Source organism: Etheostoma spectabile, chromosome 3 (assembly GCF_008692095.1).
Source record: "Etheostoma spectabile isolate EspeVRDwgs_2016 chromosome 3, UIUC_Espe_1.0, whole genome shotgun sequence".
NCBI lineage: Eukaryota > Metazoa > Chordata > Actinopteri > Perciformes > Percidae > Etheostoma > Etheostoma spectabile.
This window is the reverse complement of record NC_045735.1, coordinates 7,737,366-7,763,863: the sequence shown is the minus strand read 5'-3', so window position 1 is coordinate 7,763,863 and position 26,498 is coordinate 7,737,366. Positions and strand designations below refer to the sequence as shown.

Here is a 26,498-nt window from a genome sequence, read left to right as displayed (position 1 = left end):
AAATCAGCATTGATCTGATACTATTGAATTAAAGTCAGCACTTTCATATGCATTGGCCTTCCTGAAAGGATTTAAAGCAACACCAAAGATTATTTTGTACCTTAAAATAATGTTTCCAAAATTGTTTTAGTGGTTCATCAACTCATAACAGGGTGAACAGCTCTTCATTTTGCATTCACTTTGCTGCGCTCGCGTAATGCAAGTTTGCCAGATCGGGTTGCGGATAAGTAGTTTGATTGAGACAATTCTGCTTCCAATCTGTAGGGGGACCATAGAGCAAAAATGCTTTGGTGTTGCGTTAAGTAGCATTGTTATAGTAATACAAAAATTGCAATTCAACTGATCTCCACCTGTCAAACATTTTCTTTTTCCTCTAACATTGCTTTAGTTTTAAAATGTGGTGCAGCACAGATAGAACAAGAGTCAGATTCACTGGATTGTTTCTTCTTGCTTATTTTTCAGCACAACATCATAATTCCTATTTCTGTTGGGTTCATGGCAAGATCCACTCTGGCTAGGCAATCTGGATTAGCCCTTAAATCTACAAGTTATCACCCAAACCTTCATTGCTAGCAGCTTTGCCTCTAAGACAGATGGCATTATCCATTCATAAATGTCACAGAAACAGAGTGACTATAAAGTAGCAGACAAAGTGAATAGTCCCGTAAGCAGCTGTTCCCTGGCCTCTGTGACCCCATTTCAATATTTGGGTCCATTGAGAAGTAACACATGTTAATGTACTGCGACACTTGCTCTGGAGCATGGAGAATTGACAGAATAAATGCAACAACAGGATGTTGTGTGTGTCTCTTTGGCAAAGGCAAACAATCAGAACAATATAATTATAGCCTGGTGCAAAATGTTGTAGTTGTATTTAATTCCACACTTCCAGGAAAAAGCATTCCCCCCCAGGATCTTGACTGTTTTAACCTTTATTTTGTATCTGACATGGGCTCTTATGCTTTTTTTAACAGTATGAGCCCTAACCTCCTTATGGACTCTAACTCAGTCATAGGAAACAACCTTTATCTCTTCTCAGCATCACTGAATTTCAGAAGAAACCATCAAATACGTCCTCTTCCACACATATCTATTTTTTTAAACTTTTATTACTTCCATCCTTGTATCACAATGCTGTGGTATTTAAGGAGCTAATCCGCAGAACTCTCTAAAGGCAGCCGTGTCACTCTAAAGAGCACCCTAGCAGGAGGTGGGCAGGTGTGTGTGCCCACATACACTGTCTGTGTGTTTGCACATATCTTCTACTCTACAGTCTGAGCAAGGAGAAGGACTGACCTTTTAACAATTATCATGGGACACTCAGAACCTTTCAGCTGTGCCTGTGAAGTCATCTATCCACTGTGCTCCTCCCCACGTCTTCCCATATCAACGACCCCCTTTCTACTTTCTTATTCTTCTGCACACCACTTCTGCATCTTGGACCACCCCTTATATGTGCTGTTGCTGTTACTTCCTTTGACACTAACCGTAGGGTTATATGGATAGGAGGGGAAATAGAAAGATCGGGAAAGGCAGAGGAATTGAAAGGCATGCAGAGGAAAGTGCAGATCATTAATTCTAGATACCGGCAGTCTGTCTGGCTCTATTGCTACAGCACAGTGATCACACCCACATAGGCTACACATTATTGCTTGTATCACCGCCAGCCATGGAGTTCAGACTACATTATTTTTGCTGGATGAGCCGTCCTTACCTGTAAAACCTGATTTTTTTTTAACAGAGATCAATGAAGCTTACATACACCAAAGGAAAAAAAAGCAAGCCATCAACAATTTTTTTGTCTCGTCATCCGGCAGCCATGCAGCAGCCTCTAATTGAAGTCAAAGCTGTTGCTTGTCAGGGGCTTCCCAGCATCCAAGGAGCACATGGAGCATCGCACTTGATGCCTTGAATGCAACTCAAGCTTTCTGTCCTGTGTCAAGTGTATACTGCATACACTGCCCTTGATGCCACCTGTACAGCAATTTGCAATATATCCACACCCAGACAGTGATGTGCATTTATTAAGATTGTTTATCAGTTTGGATAAATACATGGGCAATAAAGAAGAGGAAGGAAATATACATATAAATCTGTTTATTTAGTTGGACTGTGCATACAGGCTTCTAAGATTTAGCACACCGTAGTGTTGGACATTTCTTGAAGCATGAGATATTTTTTAAGGAAGTGGGTGGTTCCAAGTACAAATGGGACTGTGGATTCGGAAAAGCAATTAGCCATAGGGGTGTGTTGCACAAACTCTGGAAAAATAGTATTTCCGAATAAATTTAGACCAATTCCTAACAGGAATGCTGTGGCCTGAAAGCACTCTATTGGGAACAGTAAGACTGAGCCAAAACACGAAAGTACGGGCCAGGGAACTGCAGAGATTATCAGCCCTCTCACATTGTACTAGTCATTTGACCCACTTTGAATATAAAAACATTGATCAGTGCAGCATTTAAAGCATTACTAGTTGATTTACCCATCTCTGAAAACACTCACAGCTCCTTGTTTTTAGCCTATAAACATTCAGGATATGAAGAGGAAATCTAAGTCCCAGGTTCAAGCATTTGAAAAGCCCAAGGTAAACCCTGCAGAAGCACTGGCTCGTGTGAAGGCCAGCAGTAAGCCCACCATGCCTCATTATGCCTGCTGTGTGCATGACGGCAGACCAGCGACTAGACATATATCCATATACAGCAGCCCCTCCAGGGACAAGGTTACGTGTAGTCGTCGTATCCCACATTATTCCATTTTGGATAAATAAGAGGGATAGGCAGAGAAAAAGAGTGGGGGAAAAGCAGCTGCACAAATTTCGCATTGCCTTTGAACCTTCATAATGAAACTGACTCCTTGAAGTTTTAATGAAAGCAACAATTTACCATTCCATTTTTCTTCTTGGACTGCTGAGGTTATGTTGCTTAGTCTCTAAAAAAAAGAGTCTCCTTTAATCTTCTTTATGCTGGCTGTGAGAGGCTCTTTCATGCATTTAAATGGGGCCATCCCATGGACACACATGACAGCAGGGGTATTGACAGGAGCTGCAGGTGAGCCATTGGGGCTATATTTCACAGACTAACCAGGCAAGCCAGTCGCCATCGGTTCTGGACAGGGTCTCCCTGGTCTTATCTCTGATATAGTGGAACACTATTTCTTTCCCCATTGCCTCCGCTCCCCACACCCAGACCCATCACTTGTATAGAAACGCAGTATCCTTTTCTTCCATCTTTTCTCATCCTCTATGTGACCTGGGCCTGTCAGATGGATGGACAGCCCTTTGGCACGGTGCTCCTTGTGCTCATGAATTCCTCTTAAAGTGAGATTGATTGGCACAGTTAAAGCTGACCTCACCTGCTTTCTCTGAGAGGAAAAGGTGAGTTATGTGTGCGCAGAGGTTGTGTCAGTGTGTGTCCGATGTGTCACAACTTGTAGTCCTGACTGTATGGTCCTGTATACTGTTGGTAAATATGGGCTTGTGTCTGTCCTCCTCCTGTACTTCAATTCGGTTCTGTGTGAGTGAGTGAACATAATAGTAAATTAGTATGTGTACAGTATGTATTTGTGTGTTGTTTGTATCATTGACATATAATATGCAGAATGTGAGGACTTTAGGTTGCAGATCAAAGATTTTAGATGAGATAAGTAATTGAAATTGGCTGCACGTTTCATTTGAGATATGTGAAATAAAACTACAATGCAAAAGAACAAAACGCGTTTTAGAACATTTGATGAGAGGCAAGATGAAAATTAAAGGTTCCTACTAATGTATGGGACATGTATGCATTATCTTAGATTGTTCAGAACTGTGTCTGCTGTGAGTTGTATGTTAAACAGATTTAACAGAATCACACTGCTGTATGTCCTTCACATTAAATAAACCTTTGAAAAAAGGTTACACAGACCATGTTGTCTGTTTTATTCCAACTGTCAAATGCACACATACCATATGTGAGATGGTAAATTAGGGGGGAGGGTGGTGGTACGAGATGTTAGGAAAGGGATGAGTCTTAAGGAGTGAGAAGTGATCTGGTTGGAAAAGAGAGAGAACTCAGTGGATGGGGCAAAATGAGGGGGGTAATTAGCATTTCATTATTATCATTGAGCCTGCATGATAAGATGAATTTTTGAATGGTGTCAAAAAACATAATTTTCTATGTTTTTTTTTGGATCATTCCATTCCAAAAACAATATATCTGCTTCGAAATGTAAAATATGTTTTTTTTCAGCGCAGCTCGCCCATACTTCACCAAACAAGACTCCCATCTCTAAATGAATGACATTTCTTATCCTGTGTGTGTGTGTGTGTGTGTGTGTGTGTGTGTGTGTGTGTGTGTGTGTGTGTGTGTGTGTGTGTGTGTGTGTGTGTGTGTGTGTGTGTGTGTGTGTGTGTGTGTGTGTGTGTGTGTGTGTGTGTGTGTGTGTGTGTGTGTATGTGTGTGTGTGAGAGAGTGTGTGAGAGTATGTGAGAGTGTGTGAGTGACAACTTTCTGCCACTCAGCCCTGCTAGTGTTCAGGTCAATCCCACTGCTAGGCCTTGATCCCACTTTTATCACCATGGGCTGTGATAAGAGCAGAGAGAGAATGATGTCACTCAGAGACATGACAACAATACTAAGTAGAGCATGCTAATCATTAGCATAAATTGTGAACCTATAAGGCCAGTATGTTAGTCTGTGGTCCGTGAATGCTGTGACCTATAAGATCCATTTAGCACGTGAATGAAAGACCAGCATGCCGATGAAACATCTATGTATTATGTGCACTTGGTGTGCGTCAGTGACACAGTCCTGCACTTCAGAGACACACTGAGCGGAATCTGATTTCAGAGGCTTCCTGGTGGCTCACTTGTTTCAAGCTCAGCACTGCTTGGGCCCATGTGGATTCAAACTACTTCTGCACCTTACTTCTCTCTACTGTCAGAAATCCATACAAAACAGACTTTCTTGCAATAGGAGTATGAACTGTGCATTCTCTTTTTAGCAACGCTAGTGGTGTAGCTTGAGGCAAGAGAGTGGTCCAGACTGAAATATCGACCAGATTGATTGCCTTGAAAATTTTACACACATTTAGGCCTGTCACAATAAAAAATTTTGCTGGCTGATAAATTGTCCCAGAAATTATTGGGATAAATGATAATATTGCTGTGGACTCTCAGTCTCTGTTAACAAAAACTGCACCTAAATAAAAAACAAACATAACCAAGAACAATAAATAAAATGGAAATTAGAAACCACACACAACCAAAACTATAAATACAATGGATGTAAACAAAATTGAACCCTAAAAAATGTTGTTTAGTTGCTACTGTTTTACAACAAATACAACATGCTGGCTTGCTCAGGTTAAGTGGTTCACCACGGTCATTCGGATTGAATTTGAAGTGCTCCCACACTGCAGCTGTTGCATTTGGCTTTGCGAACAATTCCATCTTTTTTCCTCATCTAGCGTTTTCTCCTCACGCGGCTCTTTGCTGCACTCTGTGGTAGGCTACTCCAGGAGTCCCGCCTCCCCACACAGAGATCATGTGGCTGACAAGTGACTAGAGGGCTTACTCCTTGTTACGCTAAGGAACTGAATAGAATCTTCCAGTCTCTTTGGTAGAGAGAGAGAGAGAGAGAGAGAGAGAGAGAGAGAGAGAGAGAGAGAGAGAGAAGGAAACAACCAAGCATGCTAATGGAAATTATCATGGCCGAAAAAATGATCGACCTCGTTTTTCATGCGATTTATTGATTTATTGACTATTGCAACAGGCCTACAGACATTGATGTTTCTAACATGATTATGTCTAATGACTTTGGTGACCCTGGTTGACTTATGTAGTTTTGAGTAAAATGTCTGCACAACTATTGGATGGATTGCCATAAAATTTTGTAAACATTTGCAGCATGATGAATTGTAATATATTTGGTGATCTACTGCCATCATCAGGTCCCTTAAATTAAAATTGCTAAAAAACTGGCAAAATGGCATTTCCACCAGCTTCAGTTGTACTTTACAGTATGATTGGTGCTAATAAGCAACTATAAAATAAGTTTAGTATATATTTAAGTTAATATTAACCTGGTAAATTTGCTAGACATCAGTATATTAGTATTGTCACGGTGAGCATCTTATATCATATATATATATATATAAATACATATATATATATATATATATATATATATATTAGGGGTGGGTGAAAAATTGATACAGCATTGTATCATGATGTTTCGTATCAATCTTTTATTATGTATTGGTCAGTTTGTCTGCTTGACATACATATATATATATATATATATATATATATATATATATATATATATATATATATATATATATGACTGTATAGACTATATAGACTCTTAGTCATGTTTGATGTTAAGTTTGAACTGAGAAGGATGCAGGGGAGATTTTTTTTTTAGATAATATTTTGGGACATTTTAGGCCTTTAAATGACAGGACAGCTGAAGACATGACACGGGAGAGAGGGGGGGGGAAATGACATGCAGCAAAGGGCCGCAGGTCAGTGTCGAACTCTGGTCCCCTGCGTCGAGGTGTAAACCTCTATATATGGGCGCCCAACCTACCACCTGATCTATCTGGGCACCCTAGGAGAAATTTATAAAGCCGTTGTTTATGTCAGGACTGTTTCAAAGAGACTTATAAAAATTCATTGGCTGACATCTGCCATGTGCCTTGCATGGATTGTGTACTCATCCTCCGTGTTTTCAAGTGAGTGTACTTGGCTGCTCCTTCTCCCAGTGCCCACTGCCCCACCAGATGTCTGGCATGTTATTAAGTTGGACCATATGGCATACAGCGCTGATGTAGTGCTTTACATACAAAGTTGTCTGTGGCAGGAGAGTGCTAAACGCTTCTCGTGCTAGAGCATATGTCTTGTTGGATGTCTTTTTGATGGATAGCTGCTTTTCAAATATGCTGGGGTAGGGAATAGTTTAGTTAATTGAAAACGGAAGCTGACTGTTTTTATTGTGTGGTTAGTCAATGGATGTCATTTTCAAGTACACTGTTAGACTTTGCTGTAATTTCTACAGTTACTTACCACAAATGGCCCAGTAAAATACCATAATTTTCTTTTCCGGTTAATTACTGTAATAAACATTGCATTATGGGTATTGACATTTCATTTACAGTGCTTTACTGTATATTTTGAATTTGCGGTACTTGATTGCAAATTACATGGGAAGCTTTGTCGGAAATGTTGTCATCTGACTGTATTTTCTGTTTTTTTTGTTAAACAAGCATACATATGATATCAGTCTAGATTTCCTTTCTGTAAAGTGAAAGTTACTTAAACTTTTATCTTGATATTGCTTTGGATAACCACACAGTTTAAACTTTTCGAAGCACACATGCACTGTAATCAAAACGAAGGCCCTCAGAGAAACTAAAAATACATCACACTAATGAGAAAAAAATGCTTATCACTTATGGAGGGGAAATATTTATGACTCTTCATTACAATAGGCTGCTCTCTAATGCATAGGCATCTCACAGCTACAGTAGCTGAGTGTTGTCGAGCATGTGCCTATTCCCAGTACTTTGATGGTGGTGCTACAGATTTAATGGGAAATATTTTTCCCTGGGAAGGTCTTTGAGAGCTGGCACTGGTCGGCGGCTGCAGCGGCCACTGTGGTAAGTAACATATGGGCTTGTTATCTCTCCTCAGAGCTAGAAAACGCACCAACACCAGCCACTTTCTCATTAGACTGCAGCACAGAAACAGAGAAAAGGAACGACATTGCGAGGAAAGGAGACATTGATGAGGCAAGATTTGAGGAAACAGAATTGCAGCAGACAAAGAGGACTGAGAGAAGCAACACCAGGCGGAATGGGATGGAGACGCAGATGATGGAGACTATGTATATGTAACATATGTGCACAAATTGAACAGTTGCATCCAAGTGTGCACGTTTGCATGAAAGACAAAAGGAGTTGATAAAAGAGGAAGTTGAAAGGCATCGAGTGATACCCACAGAGAAACAGGAGAGAGCGTGCAATGGCAAACACACCCATCCCATCAGCCGGTATAGCAACAGCAGCAGCACCAGCTGTGATCCCACTTAGATGGTGGTGTGTGTGTGTGTGTGTGTGTGTGTGTGTGTGTGTGTGTGTGTGAAAAACTGTGGGTGGTCTCCAGCTGAGTGTGTCAGGTGCTCTGCACTCTACCAGCTGTTCACAGCTCTTCACATAGCAAGAACCAACAAGCTGGTTAAAAATCTACAGCTCTGGAACCCAATCTGCACCTATATGTCAGCAACCTAATGGCAGCACTTCGTTTGCACGTTTCTTAGCCAATGACACACTGTAAAAGTTGTGCAAACTTTGTCTTTCAATTAATATTAATCATTATTTCTCATTCTTACTCGTTCCTGTTGTTTTGTGTCACTCATAGTTTATTTTCATTATCAAATCACCTCATGGTTATGTGTTTCAATCTATAGGTTTTTTAAGCTGTAAAACAACATAAAATAAAATGCCCATCACAAGTTCCCAGAGCCCAGTTCAATGCTGTCCCAGTCAACACCACTCTCCCGTGAAAGCCAGGTTGCCCTGGCGAGCGTGACCTAACCATGAAGGTAACTAAAACTTGTGTTTACATTGTAATCATTATCGCTGTTGGCACTTCCCGTTGCCTCCACCCTCTCCCTCCCTCTGTGAACTGGGGCCTCATGTATAAACGTTATGCAAGAAAAGCTTGTGTACGCTAGTTTTCACGGACACGGTGTGAGGTATAAAAATGATCTTGACGTAAGGATGTGTGGGCTGTCACACAAACTCTGGAGCAGAAGTGAGAATGTGCGGGCTGTCCACAAAGTCCTGTCTGGCTCTGTAACTTGGCGAATTCTGACAGAAAAATGCTGTGATTGACCAGTGAGAATAGAATATTCAACAAAGTTGTGTAATAAGAAATTAACAATTCAATTAAACAAAGAAAATCAGCAGATCTGAGAGACTAAAAATTAAATATGTGGGATTGTAATTAACTAATGATTTACCCAAGAAATTATACATTAACTAATTCTCTAACCCAGCTTTGATAAGTAACATCAAACAATTTACAGTTAAGTAATTCAATGAATTAAACCTCTTGTCATTTTCTAACTTGTTATAAATGTGAGAAACCACAACCCCATTGCTTTTCCTCTGCCTTTGCTTCATAAGAACAGTAGCAAACCTGATCCGATCAATTCTTAATAAACTAGTCTTGCTATTTTTTATGTGAATTTTTAAGAAAAATAAGCAGCTCATCCTTTTGACAGCCAGAGTTAGGCTTGTGCTGTGTTGTGAATGTACTGTAGTTGTATAGTGCTCACATAGGCACTGTTTAAGTGCTTACTGTGTTGTATGGATCAGGAGTAAGGAGAACTGTAAGCTGGTTAATGCAGTATCACAGTGCATAGAGCAGCAGGTACATCCATAAAATGGACTGTTGGGTTCATTCTTTTAAGTCATTTTTCGCTCATTGGGAGAATACCAGTGACTGACCAATGTGGATTACAGGATCTGGTGAAAGAGTAATGTGACAGGTTTGGAAGCTAAAACCAGTCAGAATCAAATAACATGGAGAGCATCTTACTTACATGATTTTGTGTATTTGAAACTGAATAATAAAGCCGGAAGAGGATGTCAGATTGGCTATAGAGGGGCAGTTGTATTTCATAGGACAAGGCATAATTTAAGTTTGTGTGACAGACATGGGCATTTACAATACAGGGAGGATCAAAGAAAAAAGGCTCAAAGGAAAAATTGCCCAGTACTTGTTTCTTTTTTTTTAGCTTCTTTTGTATGTGTGTTTGTATGTATACGTCTATATCCCTTTTGATTCCCCTAATTTTTTGCAAGACTTTAATCGCTTTAAATATAGCAAACAAGTTGTCCAAGTTTTTTTGGTTACACTTCATTTTACAGATCCTGCAAGTTCTTAAAAAATACATTAACAGGGATTAACTATGTCATTAGGTACACATTATAAGAGAGAGCTGTTTGAGATAGGCTAGCTGTAAATTATGTACACAAAAAATGTTCTCAATGCTCATGTTCATGTATAGAGGTGAGATGTTGATCCTAATTTTGTTTTTAAACTAAAGTTTGACTCGGATACATTTACAAAAAGACCCTAGGTTGCATTTTGGGGATGATTACGCTTTAAGGTTACAAGAAGTTGTTGATTTAATAATAAGAAACTTATTTAAAAGAACTGTTGAAATTAACTGGACTGGATTTATTTAAACCCACGTGAATATTAATTCAAAAATAAGTATCCTTATTTGATTAAATGTGCACTTTGGTTAAAATGATGTGTACTGACAGAAAAACTGTTAAATGGAGTTATTTAGTTGAAAGTGTACTAACTGAACATTGTCTTAATTTTACCTATAATTAATACCTAAATACACTATGGGAAAACTATGTAATCTGCTGCCACTCATTTCATGTGTTTCAGAGAGCGTCAACCAACCTTCATGTACCTTTTTGTCTCTAGTCTATATGTGCATTTGAGTATGTTCTGTTCTTCATATACAGATTCTATCAATATATGTCAAGTGGCTTGTGCGTATCGATCCTATTGCTTTTTTGTCATCAGCATTAGTGTGGGGAGAGTCCATCAACGAAGCTGCAGACTGAAATAAAGAACCTTTGGACCCAATCTCAGTTTAAAGGTTAATGGCTGCTAACCAAGGAGTCTGAAGTCCCCTAGTCTGGGGAAGGGTCTAGATTGTTAATGGACGGACACACACACACACACACACACACACACACACACACACACATACACACACACACACACACACTTAAGATACACCCTTACACTCTCCCCATTATAGGGTGCATAATCTGGTGTATTATAGCAAATGGGGGAACATCAGGAACTATTGATCCTTACTGATTGCTGGTTTGACTTCCACAGAACATCCTTGAGGGTCTTCAAGGATCAGGGGAATTACTGAAAGGCCATCTGAATGTCACAACAAATCAAGCTGTAATTTGATAGACATCTTTTAATCCCTGAGTGAGCAATGAGATGGTATGCTGTTGCTTTGAACTCCCAGTTTCACTTTGGATTTGCATAAATCAATAACATACTGTCTAGGTTTACTGTTTCCTGTGCTGTAATACAGAACATCTATACTTTTGTTGGACAACTGTTCACCCCTCAAGTAATAGTTTTTTTATGGAAAAGATACAAAAATGTTTTGATTTAATACTTAAAGCTTTATTATTCAATGTTATTATTATTCAGTTCAAGACGTTAAGTGATATTTTTACTGGGATCATTGATTTAATTATTGATAGGTAAAAACCTGTGAATACATTGGAAAATCACAATAACAGTTTTGTAGTTCTGACTCGAACAGAAAAGAAAGAAACGAGAAGAAAACATGTGCAACATCATTGACTCCCTATTATGAACCCAGGTTTTGCTGAACCAGCTGTATCCAATGAGACTGAAAATGGCTCAGGAATAAGAACAGCAAAGGTGATGGTGGTTTCACATTGTATGGAATAATGGGAATCGTTGGTGCATAAAAGGCATCTAATCTGAGCTCCATAGGTATTTGGGTTGTGGGAGGGCTTGTGATCTCTACTAACCCTTGTCTGGACAACGTGACATGAAGAGGAATTGTATTTGGAAGTGGAATAGCAGAGGCCAGGGACAGGTATTAAACATTTGGTATCTGTTGAGGGAAAGTAACTTATTCTGTAACCTTGGATTTAGCTTGTCTGGCCATCTTAGTTTTTTTCTCATTATCATGAGCGGTGTGATATTGTAACCCTCTAAATCATCTGATGGCTGAATGCAAAATCTGCTTTGCCTTCTTTTGGCAAACTCTCCACACTTTGTGGATGCCAAGTACAAAGCTATTGCTGCTCCTGAGGAGGCAATTGATTTACAAAAAAAATATTGGTCGCATTTCGTCCTCTTTGACCGTATCTGACTGCCTGTGTTGAGCTTGTTAATAAAAACTGCTGCTACACCTTTCTACCTTACACCTCTGTTGTTTTCGCTCTTTCAGTGTAAACACCAATTAAATGCTCATGTGATTTACGAGTCGTTGCCCTTGCAGGACCCTCATTGGGGGAACACCTCTCAACACAGACTGAAAAACGTCTCCTTAAGTAATCATCTTGGTTGAGCAAGGTCTTTTTTATCAGGAATGGGTCTCAAATGCAGAAAATCCTCTTTCCAAAAAACTGATCCTTTTTTTTTTTCCTGGTTTGCATCTGTGCCTCCAGGAGGCTATTGCATCTGTCTTATATCCGGTACTTCCTTTGAAAGTTTCACAGGCTTCTTGGGTTTTTAACACACTGCCACTGCTGACGGTTATGGAGGAGATCAGGGGGAGTTGAGGTCTTCTTCTCTGTCATCACCTTTTCTCATCTACCTTCACTACACTGGCATTCCCTGGCCACTTGAGCTTCTTCTCCCTCAGCAGTATCAGCAGCGTCAGCCCTCTTTTTAGACATATGCATTCTCTTTCCTTTCAATTTTGCAGTGCCAGGAAGAGAGGTGCGTGCATGCGTACGTGCATGCGAGCGTGTGTCGCTTTAGAAATCCCACCCCCAAAGTCTTTGATCAAATCAGATCGGTCCTCCTCCTCATTCTGCATGTGGTGACACAATAGCACAGGCAGAGTGTATGTTCAAATGTGTGTTTAAGTGTGTGTTAATGTGTGTATGTGTATGTGTGTGTGTGTGTGTGCGTGTATGCATGCATGAGTGTTCGGCGCAATGCAAATCTAGCTTGTCATTACATCAAGTAACAATGTTAACATGGAATGGATTGATGGTGAAAATTAACAATGAGTCACACAGTATCGGGACATACTTTACAGAAAACAAAAGGTGTGTTTGTGACCATACTTGCGTATGCCTACAGGTGTGTGTGTGTGTGAATAAGACTACAACCAATGGCTCAGCCACGAGGCTTAGTGTTAATCTGAAGAGATATTCTTTATCAACACGAGCACATTGCAGACGTTTGGAGATGAAGCACGGCGATTACGTTTTGCTCCTTTCGTAGCTCCTCTTTCCTTTGGTCTTTTTTTGTCTCACTTCTCTTACAGTTCTTGTAGTCACCAAGATTTAAAAAATGTGTACTGGCGCCAATTATTTGCACGTACAGTACAGCAGTACACGGAGATGGTTCCCTGCTTTATTTGTTATGCTCTCGTTTTGACCCAGAACACAGAGACACACCACACAGACACTGAAAAACACTTTAAAAATGTATTGGAACAGTCTTGAAATGTGCAGGACGGAAAGGGTCAGGGTAGAGATGTATCAGGTCGGGATCAAAGCTGAGGTAGGTAGACAGGAGGGAAGCCAGGGCAGAACTGAGACTGTCCAGTCACTGTCCCACCAAGGGGTTCCGGTTGAGAGAGCGATAGCAAGTAGCGAGGTGAGCTAGCAGCAGGCAAGTGGGTCACAGCAGGAGCGCAGCAGGTAGGCAGCAGGTTCAGACCGGGATCTGAACAGAGGAGGCAAAGTTTAACTAGAGTACAAAACAAAACACAGAGCAAAAATGCAGGAGTACTAGGGGAAAAATTGCTTGTAGGATACACAGAGCTAAGTTACCACATGTATGGTTGTAACGATCTGGCACCGAAGAGGTGAAAAGCCCGGTTAGATAAACTGCTGAGTTGATCAGTGGAATGTGCTGCTGCTGAGCTGGAACAGAGCATGAGACAGTGGCCAGCACCTTGACCTGGATCCTCCAGAGACTCGCCTCAGCAGGTGAAGACAAACACACAGACAGAAACACAGGGGAAAAGGGAAGAGGAAAACAGGCAGGACGGGGAAACAGAAGCCAACCCATAACATTATTGTCTTTTTTTAAATAAATGGGACCATAATTTACAAAATGAATGAATTAATGTTTTGAAGAAGACTTGAAACTAGCGATTGAGACAATACACTCATCAGGAAAATGTTTACTGAGGTAATAAATCAAACTAGAAGTAGGGTCATTTTCCTGTAGTCTTGAAGCCAGTGGAGGAATACTGGTACCAAAAATGTAAGTCAAGTTGAACCGAGCTGTACCATGCCGTGGAAATATAGCATTAGACTTCTGTAAATTATTATTGATATTTGATTTATTTCTAAGCGGAGATACCTGAATAAGTCAAGTATCTGAGACATAAAAGTACAAACACAATTTTCACCAGCATTAAGGCAAAGAAGATCGTTGTTTAACTTCTGAGTTGTGACAAGAGTCACTCTGGTGGCCACAGGCTGTTTATGTTCTTCTTCTTTTGGGGGGTCTTTGGATGGGAGGTTTTGGGCTGACCTTGTCTCATAGAAAGCAGGTAATTGGCAGCAAAGCTTCCAGGCGTTAAAAGCTAAAGGCCTTTGAGTGCTTTCTCCTGATTATCTTCTAATGGTTTCAAATTAGCTGAGCGTAATCGTACGTTGCTTCTACACTCTCTGCCACATCATTTCTCCGAATGTCACATTGAGAGCCAGCGGGAGGTGAATCTAGGAGGGAGCTAAATGAGCCCAAGGGGGAAAAAAAATACAAAACACATAAAATGGGATACACAGAACCCATAAGTGTATAGATGATTTATTGCTGTTCTTTAATGTCTTTGATATAAAATAACTGTAACTGTGTGTTTGCTTTACTTGTAAAAAAAAAAAAAACTACTTCACTTTAATGCCAATATATTCTTTTATTTTGACTCTGCTTCATACTGTGTCCATAAAGTCACACATTACTGTATATTGTTGTTTTAACCGATAACCTATGATGGGATGAGGCAAGAGAATGAAAGCAGTCAAAGCCCAAAGCTGTCGAGTTGGTTATTGTTTCCTGTTTGTGTGGAATAGAGTTTGGCGCAGTAATCCCTGAATTGTAATGAACAGTTTAACTCGAATATAAAGCAATCTGACAGAGCCCAGGTGGGCGAGGTCGCTTCATGTGTTACCTGCTGCCTTCCCTGCATCTGTTCAAAGGCTAATTTCATGCTCAATATGGCATGGACCAAGCAAAAATGTTGGCATATTTTTGATACACTAGAGAATGGACCACCTGTGATTATAAGAAATAGAGAACAGAGGGGGAGAAATGCAGAGAGGGAGATAGACAGAGTAGGGGAAAATGTGTTACCATATCCTAAAAGTAATGTAGGACTTGGGTTTATTGGCATACGCATGCGGCACTAAAACAAATTGGTTATGCCGACAGCAGAGCACTTCCTCCCAGAGGCTCCGACAGCTTCGGTGTCGCACGGACCACTACAGGAAATCACACTTCACCACTGAGTGTAGGATAAAACTTATACATTGCAATGCTCCACTATATTGAAACTTGCACAAACATAGGTTTACTTACATCTTTATAAATACTATTGAAGTAGGTTGTACAGTTGTATTTGCCACTTACACATTTGTATATTCTTTCCTGTGTATATTTTTTGAATAGTTGTTCTTGTATTTCATCCTATTTATTATTCTTATAGATTATATTTGCTTCTGTAGTACTGAAAATTCCCAATTTAGGATTAATAAAGTATATTTAATCTAATCTTATTTCCTGCTCTTAAAATGAACTTTACCATTTTGTTGATTTGATTTGATTTATCTGTTATTTTGCAAGTGTTGGTCTAGTTTCTTCTGTGGTTGACAGAGTTGCACTCTCTGTATTGCCATTCTGGCCATTCTTGGCTGTAACTTTCAGGTCAAACTATGTTTTCTAGCTTGTTTTATTGAGTTCACAGCATTAAATACCCTCCCCTATAATGTGTAAAATTGAACAAGAAAGGTGTCAAATTTAACATCTTTATTTTGTTGTATCACATTGATCAGAATCTCAACCCCTTTGTCCTTGAAGATTGTCTTTTTTCCTAATTTCTCCATTTTCCACTCCTATATTATAAGCATATTGTTAACATATGTGGTAAATGTTTTTACTGGCTGTACAAATTCATACATTTATTTATGCATAATTACATTTTTTTCAGAACCCTGGATTACTATTGGTTATAGTTTTTTTCACGTTCAATGCAACATAAAAATGTTTGCTTTCTGCACCTGTGGATGCAACTAGTATTGTTAAGGTTAGAGATTGTGGTTATGGTAAATGCAATGGGTAGGGAATAGTTAGGGTGAGGCAACTGCAACACTGGGTTAAGGTTAGGGAAAGATTGCAGTTACGATAAATTAAAATGCAAATGTTAATTATAACTCTGTGATGGTTAAAAATATACCCTTTGCTTTCCACATCTGGGGAATATTACTTACTGCGTTGGTAATACCATTCATTGTTATGATGTAATTCCTAGGGATACTGGGCTGGATTGTCTAATAATTAATTACACACAATTGCAGATTAATGTTTATTGGCTTTAAAAAAATATTTCAATGTGATGATAGTAAGAGACACAATAACACTCTATAATCTTATTTGAAAAAAAAAAACATGGATTATTTTAGCCAGTATCTGTCATCTAACACTGATTTTAAACTGCATGAAATCATATCACCTTAAATTAATGAATCTCTCCTGGATGTTACGGGATTGATCCTCCCAATTTAAAATGTTTATTGTGCAGAACCATTACGCACAATAGCATTAGGAGTTCTTCACTTACTGTCTGTTATTGTTTTTGATTGGTTGACAACCACTTAAAACACATGTGGAATACTTGCATTGATGATAGTCAGTCCTGACATCTGTTTGTCCCTAATTGCTGCTCCACATAAACCCATTAATTTGAAATTTTTCATTCAAACCTGACTAAAATATTTGGCAATAGTTGCAATATTAGGTGCATGCAAATATAACCAGTAATGAATGGAAAGGAAATGCCTGTTGCACTCTCTCTCTCTCTCTCTCTCTCTCTCTCTCTCTCTCTCTCTCTCTCTCTCTCTCTCTATCTTTTCAAGGCAGATACAGATTTAATGCACAAACCTGCAAACACAAACACATTTCCTCCTAATTACTCTTGCTCTCTCTGCTCTTTCTCACTCTCTGTCTTTCTTTTTTTCTTTCTTTGAAGTTTACATTAATATTCAGGTAGAAAGCATGGTCAGTGTATTTGTAAAATTTTCATCAGAGATTCATTATTTTTGAGGAATTGGAAAAAACTAAACCAAACAGGGGATCATTAGCCAGGTTTTTTTTAGGGAACCAGGGCTGAAACCTGTCAAACCTGAAGACGTAAACATACTCCCATATACTGTAGCTGATTATATTTGTCTTTGAATAAAAATGAATTTTATTTGGGGAGTGTATGAGAAAAGTGAAATCAAAAGAAACGAAATTAGAAAAGAAATTCTCCAAGGTGTAGATGTCTGACACATATGAAAGTGAGTGTGCCCCACACAACGTGGTGTGACAGTAAACGTGGGTGTTTTTCAGCCCACCCATGTGGCTATACCATAATTCACACAAACCACAACTATAGGGAAACATTAGCGGAGCGTGCCGTGTATCCCCATGGTATGTATCCATCCTGTAGTTTCAGAGGTAAAGTGCTTTTCAAAGAGATGCCCTTTCCAACATTGTTCCTTGAAGGTTGACCTATGACTAAGATTACAATTCACTACTTTCTTCTCTTTCTTCCCCCTGACAGCGTGACACCAGGCACTATATGGCGACTAAAGCTGAAATGTCATTCACACTTCTTTTTCTTTACTATTTTCTTCCTTTCTTCATTGCATTCATTCATCGTTCCTATTCCCTTCCCTCCCATTTATAGAGGTGACAGGGTTATCAGAGTATGAGCAGTTGTTTCTTACCCGATCCATTTGTATCTATGCTTGTGAGAATTAGTTCTCCAGTCACACATCCCACTCAGCCAATCAACTTTCCCACCCCATTTTGATTGTTTTTGAGCAGGAAAAAAATACAATTGGATTCTTTGTCACCTTAATCGTGTCCCCCCTTTTCCATCTCCCCATATCTGGAAAACACATCTTCATTTTGTCTTGGTCATTTGACTACATCTATAACTCTGTATGACTTCATTTAAACTGCTGTTTGTTACGGTTGTGAAAAGGACTCTTGTCTGTTGGTATTAGAGAGATGGGTTACTTGGGGATGTTAGTTGGGGGAGGCTGTAAGTGATGCTGTAGAGACAAAGCTTCAATAATAACCTTGTTGGAGAAACAATCTGAAAGAGATAAACACTGAAATATTGTTTCTTAGAAAACAGGGTCGATATGGAGGAACGTGGCAGCTTTATTTCAATCCAACACGGCAACTCCTATCAGATTTAGATAGCATATATATTCCCACATGATGCCACTCTCACAAATGTGTTTACAACTTGAGGACCTCTTAAAGGTGCCCTGCCACACAAAACCATTTATACTTGCATTTTTTGAAATATGTTAGAATGTTATGAACTGCTACCTCCTCTGTCAGCTCTAGCCACTGAAAAGAAATAAGCAGAGAAATCTGGCCAATTACAAAAGCTGGTCCGTCTAATGTCTTGTTGCCTGAGCTCATTACTCTTCATGAGCTCGCCCGTTGCGCTGGGTAAAGGATACTGATAGCCAGGCTGTCATTGGCTAGCTGTTAGCCAGTCAGAGTTAAGCATCTTAGCTCGTTGAATATTAATGAGAACTGGCACAAATCAAGCCGAGTCTTCCTGCCAGCTTTCTATACCACGCTAGAATGGCTTGAAACAAGGTACCCAAGGCATTTTTTCCACAAAAAATGTTACAAAGTCCATAGTAGAACTTCAGACATTACCACAAAGTAATGAAATATGTGTGGTAGGGCACCTTTAAATGCTTTTACTATACATTTCCTATGTGTTTTTGTTTGTTTTTTGTGGAGTAAATCAAGATGAGTCTTTAAAGAAACTTCCAAAATTAAAAGTGCAAAACTAGAAATGTGCCTCCCTGCAAGAAGAAGCCCATGCTGGCAAGGATATCACCCACAACAGGAGTACGACTTTCTTGCATTTATTGTAGGACCACTGAGTAACTTTAATGGAGCAGTTGGGGTTTAAGTGCCCTGTTTATGAGCAAATTGACAACAGTTGTTGAGAGTTGGCAGAGTATGTTACTCTCAACACCAGCTTTATGTAACTGATTGTGCTGTTCTGACGCTTTTAAGCAGGTAACCCATAAGGTTTAATGGTTTACTACCCAACCCTGCTTTTTATGCTTAAATGATTTGGATGGGAACAATTAATGTGAGTCTGGTCTACAGAGAGTGTAACCGTGGCAATTAAGGTTTAATGCACTGCCATGGAAGGTGCAGGTCAAAGCCGCACAATCTAATGCAATTATATTTTATAAAAATTGACATTTAACACACATTTCCACACTGAAAATGAATGACATACAATGTAAAGGCACACTTATGATGGTTAAAAAAGGGGCTGTATCTTACTTCAAGAAACAGTGGATACAGCCTCGGGCACCACACTGATCAAGGCAAGAGAACCCAAAACAATCGGTAAATCAGGCATGGTGTACTGGAGAGGAGTTGTTCGATGTGTTTTAATTTTTAAGAATGATTCAAACACAAAACAGCAAGACAATTGAATTAAAAGTGTGCAGCTCTCTTCTTCTAATAGCTTCCAATCTCGGACCAACATCTCACTAGAATAGCTATGATTTGTTAACATTTTAACAACATTTTAACAATTTAAAAAAATAGTAAATAATTGATTGTGTGTGGGTAAAGGTGCAGTAAATAGTACAAAAACTAGGAGAACTTGAGCATTATTTATAATTTGACTTTGAATGACAAGCTGATCTGTGCTCAATACACAACAGGTGATGAATGCAGGTTAAGTGTGGATCATAGGACTAGCTGCACTGGGTGAACAATAGTCGCCTTTGAAACAAACGAGAAACAATGTTTGGACTTTGCTAGAATGCATCATAAGTCTGCGTGTTTATGATAACATGCACCAGTACATTTCAAAGGCTCAAGCAGCCAATGTTCAAAGGACTTGAATATGAATATATTGAATATCAACTCTTTGCACCTTTTTGCATATTTTTATTTTGATGGTAACCAGGGCTATTAGAAAATTAAGACACATTTGATTTCAATTCAATTCAATTTTATTTATAGTATCAATTCATAACAAGAGTTATCTCAAGACACTTACAGATAGACCACACTCCGAATTTACAAGGACCCAACAGTTCTAGTAGTTTCCTCCAGAGAACAACAGTGCGACAGTGGCGAGGAAAAACTTCCTTTAGGCAGAAACCTCGGTCTGACCCAGCTCTTGGTAGGCGGTGCCTGACGGGCCGGTTGGGGTTAGAATGAGAGTGGCATAAAAAAAAATAGAAAAAATTAGTAGTTTGTAGCAGTTCTTGTAGTAGTTCATGGCATAGCAGGACGCTGTGCGCATTCCAAGGCACAGCAGACGTAGGCTAGCAGACTACAGGGCACTGCTGTAGCAGTTGAACATGGCATCACAGAACGTGTAGCAGGACCATGGCGACAGCTGCTACCCTGATTTCGGAGCCTCTCTGATCCAAGGGAACATGCTGGGAAAAAGAACATAAGGACTCCGGAATGACTCCCCAGAGCTAGGTTAGTAACAAGCATTTGATGTGTAGCCGTGCCTTACAAACACATGTGATGGATAATATCCATGTAGACATGGGGTTCACCTAGAAAACATATGGTTACACAACACATTTATTTGTCATATATGTAGCATAGCGTTTTCACAGGAGTACTGAAACTGTGTTTGCATTACCTGATTGGCACCAGCCGGTTCATTCTGACTAGTAAGATCCACTCATATCCATGCAGGTGTACAGCACAGCCATTGTAACAACAAGTGTGACTTCTCACTATTAATCAGCCAAAACCAACGCCATGTGCAGCCACAGTTCCCTTTTTCACCCCAACCTCCTTTGTATTTGCTATAGTTTAGCTATTGTTGATTTAACAACAATTTGATATTTATGGATGTGTATTATGGGGAACTGTTTGTATCCTTTGAGAGTTCCCTCAAATCAAAGAAGTCAATTTCTTGATGTAAGTGTCTCTGACTTCAATGACAACTTATCAAAGAATAGTAGATGGAGATGGAGATAATTGAAAGTGTAACAGTTAACTTTAAAGTAAGTTGCTCCACTTTTACTCCGGTTAAAACATGTTACTATCCTTTCTTACTTTATAGGGGTCTGCTACAGTGGAATATATACAAAAGCATCATAACAGATATGTTACATAGACAATTATTTACAATAGCACTACAAACTGTTACGGGTATATTTCCCCATTTCAGGAGAGTGACACAACCAAACTTGTTACGCATTGTTTGGTTTCCTAAGAACAACATGCAAGGATGGGTTGCAGTTAAACCTAATTATTTGTTTTGTTCATAATGTGCAAGGCTATTGATACGTTGATTGACACAGAGATACACTGATGGGTGCAGGCTTAAGACTCACTTAAACACTGAAAGAAACAACGGCCTGTTGCACCAGCTGTGTGTATGTTTAAATATAGCCTTGTTATAAGATAAATTATGTGTAAGTTGTGATTTATGCATTACAAAAATAAAATTAAATCACAGAATCATAGTCATTAATTTAAAACACAACCTGATCTCACAGAATTGCGTGAAACCCCTGTGGCAGTTTCACGAAATCGCAGAAAATTCAGTGATGGGCCCACAAAATAATTCTGTGAAATGAACACGGACCCTTAAGTTAAGGTGAAGGTCGTGGGTGGGCGGGACAACAACAGGTTGCGTTTAGCAAAGAAGAATGGGATGGCTGTATAGAGCGGACTGGTTGGGTTTAGGAAAAGAAGAATGGGACGGTTGGGTTTAGGAATCGTGACACGCGGGTCAAGAGCTCCAGTCTCCTGAGTGAAAGTCCTGTGTTGTTTGACCCATCCACCACCCCAACAAACTTCCCAATGCAGATTTTCAGGCTTTCATACTGCGCGCTACGAGCATGCATGGAGAAGTTTATGCTCAACGCATTGTTCACTGCAGTATTCTCCAAAACACCAAACAGTCAAAATAATCTGTAAATAGGCAAGAAGTAGTAGAGAAGAAGAGACTGGAAGTAAAGAAAAAGCAGGCTGCCTGGCAACAGTAGGAAAGTCATCCATGTTAAACAATGACGTGCTGCGAAACATTACATTTATCTAATCTAATCATTAACATGACTGTTTTTTATCTCCAAATCAAAATGACTGTCTGCCTTTTACACCGTTAAGAACAGTCTTTCATTGAAGCCATTTTTTAGCTTCGACAAAACGATCTCTCATGTTTTTCCAATGTGGTGTGACTCTCTGACCACATATTAAAGGCTGTTTGACTCACTGTGGTCTGTATGTGATGAATCATACAGACGGTTGTACAGATGAACCTGCTCTTCCCAACCGACCGTGTTGAATTGAAAGCACAGTGGACGTGTAGTTACAAACATTCAGAGGTGCACGACCACACTGCTACAGCTCGCGGAGCCTTCGCTCTGGAAACGACGTGGTGACGTTATTTTATGGCGGACACACCCAAAACACCACAGCAAACATGAATTAAGCTTAACTCAGCAGAGAACTTACACATAGCTGGTGTAACACAGTGCAACCCAAAGGAATGCAGACCTGACACAAACACATACAAGCATACATTGAGTTAGAATAGTTAATTTGCTTATTCAAAGTTTAGAGAAAAAACGTTCACTCTTCATTTGCCTGCGTTATGCATGCTCCAACATTTATCATATTCCAAAGTCATTGATCATTATTTGTATATTCTGGCCTCATAGCTGTATATACGATACCTTTACCCACCGTTTGTGGAAACTGTGATGCATGCCGTCTACATCCTTCATGATTGATTGCATCTTTGCTGCTGACTCGCTTTAAAACAGACTGCACCTTCTTAATTCATCTGAGTTGTTTTTTGTCTGAGTTAAGGTTTCTTCCTCCAGCTCCATCTCTCTAGTTTGTCGGTGTGGGAGTGAGGAGTAGATCGAGATCACGAGGCAGGAGAACAATAAAACCTCTGCTTTGAAATGAAAAAGCTACTAAATAGCTAATAATACATGTAAGAAACATATGTGTTGCATACGTACACACATGAAATGATTCCTCATTGTACTTCTTCAGATTTGATTTGTATATTAAAGGGGAACTATGCAGTTTTTTAGGTTAATTTACCTTAACTGAACAGCTTCAGAGACATGTGACTTTTTTCGAGTTGGCTCGTCGGCCTCAGCGTAACGAAGGATTGCGTGATATCAGGTCTTGCGATGTAACGATTTGCTTCATGGCAATGCGGACATACGCCAATTCAGGAAACGGCTTACAAGGGAGCAATGGAGTTTTTCACACTAATGTCATGGCTGAGACCGCAAAAAAAGAAGCAGAAAGCTAGAGAAGCATTGTCAGAGGAACAGAGAAAGAGGAAACGCCGGACTGACTGAGCGACAACTAAACATAGGAGCTGCCAAATATCTACTTTGAAGCTGTAGGGGGAGCTCTATAGAGAAACATGTGAGAAAACAGCAAAGAAATGGCCAAAACTGCATAGAGCCTCTTTAATCCTACTTTTTTGAAGGTATCAGTCTGAACTCTGAATCCCAGCCAAGTGTCTGGTGGGTCCCCATATGACAAGAGAAGCAATCTGTTTTCATGAGCTCAAGTCCCGCGGCAGGATGTTAAATTGCTTATTTGGATCCTGGGTTGAAAAGTTTACTCTAAGTACCTCTGAGGGCTAAAGCAGGAGGAGTAAAGGTTCTCCAAAGCTTTTCCAAAATTCTTCCTTTCAATGAGAGAATCAAGGTCAGCTTGTGTGTGAATTTTATTCTCTTTTTATCTCTGTGTTTTAGCCAATAGTTTCTTTGAAGAGATGGTAATGGTTCTTATGGGAGCAAAGCACCTGGCATAATAAACTAGTTGTTTTTTTTTTTATAATGGCAATGTCTCAGTTATTTTGTTGAGTTGAAAGGTGTTTTACAGAAAGATGAATAAAACTATTGCTTTTCAAGTTATGAACACAAGCTCAAAAATGTCAAATCTCTTAAATCTGGGTCTGTGTGAGATAAAACAAAATTTGCTCTTTAAACTCTGTTTCATAACTAGTAGCAGATGTATTAACCTTGATGTCATTTATCTTGTTTCTCCAGTCCCAGCCAACATCTACAAGGTGTCAGAAGACATCACAGTGAATGAGGGCAGTAACGTGACACTCAGTTGTTTGGCTAGTGGCAGGCCGGACCCTGCAATCAACTGGCGGCTGCTCAACCCCTCAGGTAAGAATCATCCAATCAGTGCTCATTATCATTTGTGTCAAGTCCAGATGTCTGTGACAGATTTTTGTCATCATCTAAATACCAGATTTTTTTTTCATATTGTTTTTATTTTTTAAGTGAAACTGAATCTCGCTGTTGGGGCCTGCTATGCTTAAGGCTTACAGAGGCAAAATACTACATTATTCAGATATGAACAGATATTGCACTCTGAACAGATACAAACAGTATTATTAGCAGTAATATTACTTACATACAAATGCCACAAATGACACATTCAATTTTCACACACTCCAAAAACAGTGTTTACAGTGGATATTTAATGTCTATTAATTACAATCATACGGTCTTGGATCATAATCATGAGATTCAGACGTTATCGTTAGGATCAAAGTAGTTTTTATTGTCAGTACAATGAAAACCGAAACTGCTAGCAACCAAAGCAACATCAATTTCCATGATGTCTTCACCAGATTTATGGGCTACTGCAGGATTGACTGATGTTGGCATCTGTTATTATTTGTTATTTTTATCTCCTGGTCTGATATTGAATCCTGGCACTCGATTGACAGTGGGCAAGAAACTGACGAGCTGAAGTAAGGGGCCATATCAAAAGTTCATGCAAATTAGTTAAGAGAGTGTGTCAGATTTTTGTTAAAAGCTTTCTTAATTATTTTTATAGACACTTTAAATGACACTTCTGAGCCTCCTCCCACTACATGCACACAACCTCTTTCTATTTTTATGACATAATGGGATATGTCCTAATGCAATTCTAACTTGTATTTTCCCTGGTAAAATGTCTTCCTCAAACCATGCTTTATTTTTGTATTTGTTTTTATTTTGTGAGCAGTAAACTCATACGAATGAGGAATGTATGTCTGTAGAAAACATAAAAGCAGGACCTGTCCATATCTGGAAAAATCTGAATGCAGATAAAAAATATTGTTTTATTCGGTTACAGATAGTAGCTTTGCATTAGTTAGGGAAGGTTTACTTTTTATTTTGTATTTTTATTTATCTAATATGGGCTGAGTCTCTTATATAATAGGTTTTCATGTATGATAGCCATGTTGCTGTTTGTACATGCTATCAAAGGGTGTACTGTACAGGTGGTGTTGTTGACATCTCTCCATATACGTGCGCTTACAGTGGCAATACTGTGGCGATAGGGTTGCTTTGGGATTTGATCCAATTTCAGTGAAAAGTAATGTCTCCCACCAATAATAAGCTTGTAGTGTGAAGAATGAAGATGCGTGACTTAACAACATCGCAGATTGATAACAGCCTTGTGCCGATTGAAAGCAATTCTATTTGTATGTCTTTATCAATTACTGAATCAGTTTGTCAGCGCTCCAGACACGTTCCATCAAATAGCCTACATCTGTTTCATGCACCTGGAAGCCGAGCAACTTGGATGGGTGTATTTGCTTCTTTTGTCTGTTTGCATTAAAGGAGAGTGATCTGTTTAGCTTAATCATGTGAGCCACATGGATCTGACTGGCTGCTTTACAGTAGTGCAAGCTAAAAGCTCCTTTGCAGGTTTAAATAGCTTTGTCTCAGAATACGGATGGAAATGTGTACTGTAGATGGAAGGAAAAAGCAATTTCCAATAGTAGATTATTCAAACTGCAATGGACTGGGGCTTACGAACTACATCTCTGCAATTTATTCTATAAAGTAGTTATATTTTCCATTGTTCTTTTTTCTCTCAATATTTTGTTGAGAAAATAGTGGGAAGACCACCTTCGACATGCCTTTGTTCAAAACAGTGTGAATGGTAAAAGAGTGTGACAGAGGAAAAATCCTGTCAACATCCTGGCAGGACTGGATTCTGTAATTCTACACATAGCACATGTGCCTCCAGAGATGGGGATACCACAACATTTGCAAACACTGGCAATGTTGTTATTTTTGTTGTTGTTTTGCGGGTGTCTTTTACCCCAGAATCCATAAGCCAGTTCAAGCGTGTGGAGGACTGCTGAGAGAGATAATAATGTCTGGCAACATGTGGTCATAGCTGCTTCACGCCTTTGCCTGCCTCGGCGGTAGCGCCGCTTCACTCAGCTAGCCAGGCTCTCAACTAACCACAGATGTTCTTGAGTCTTAAAATGCCAGTCCAAGTCAAGACTCGAGTCTTTTGCTAAGAGCCAGAGTCAAGTCTCAATTCTACAGTGTGATGATCGAGCTCAAGTCACCATAAAGTTTTACGTATAGTGGTTTCTATTTTTGTGATTACTTTAAAGCACAATACTCTTTTTACTCTTATTTTTAAATGAAGTAGTAAA

General features: G+C 39.4%; 1 protein-coding gene and 1 long non-coding RNA gene across 4 annotated transcripts in view; one reads left to right on the top strand and one right to left on the bottom strand.

Moving 5' to 3' along the window:
- The window catches only part of lsamp (limbic system associated membrane protein), a 713,356-nt gene that overhangs the window by 653,065 nt on the left and 33,793 nt on the right, over nt 1-26,498 (top strand). For all 3 annotated transcript variants that reach the window (XM_032503218.1, XM_032503209.1, XM_032503200.1), the window contains one exon: nt 24,088-24,213. In XM_032503218.1, coding sequence (XP_032359109.1) covers nt 24,088-24,213 — 126 coding nt within the window. The remainder of the gene's footprint in view (nt 1-24,087; nt 24,214-26,498) is intronic.
- Nucleotides 2,645-15,421, bottom strand: LOC116671779 (uncharacterized). The gene is made up of 3 exons (XR_004327363.1): nt 15,309-15,421; nt 13,066-13,069; nt 2,645-2,655 (listed from the first exon to the last, which is right to left on the bottom strand). It is a non-coding gene; the product is annotated as an uncharacterized LOC116671779 (long non-coding RNA).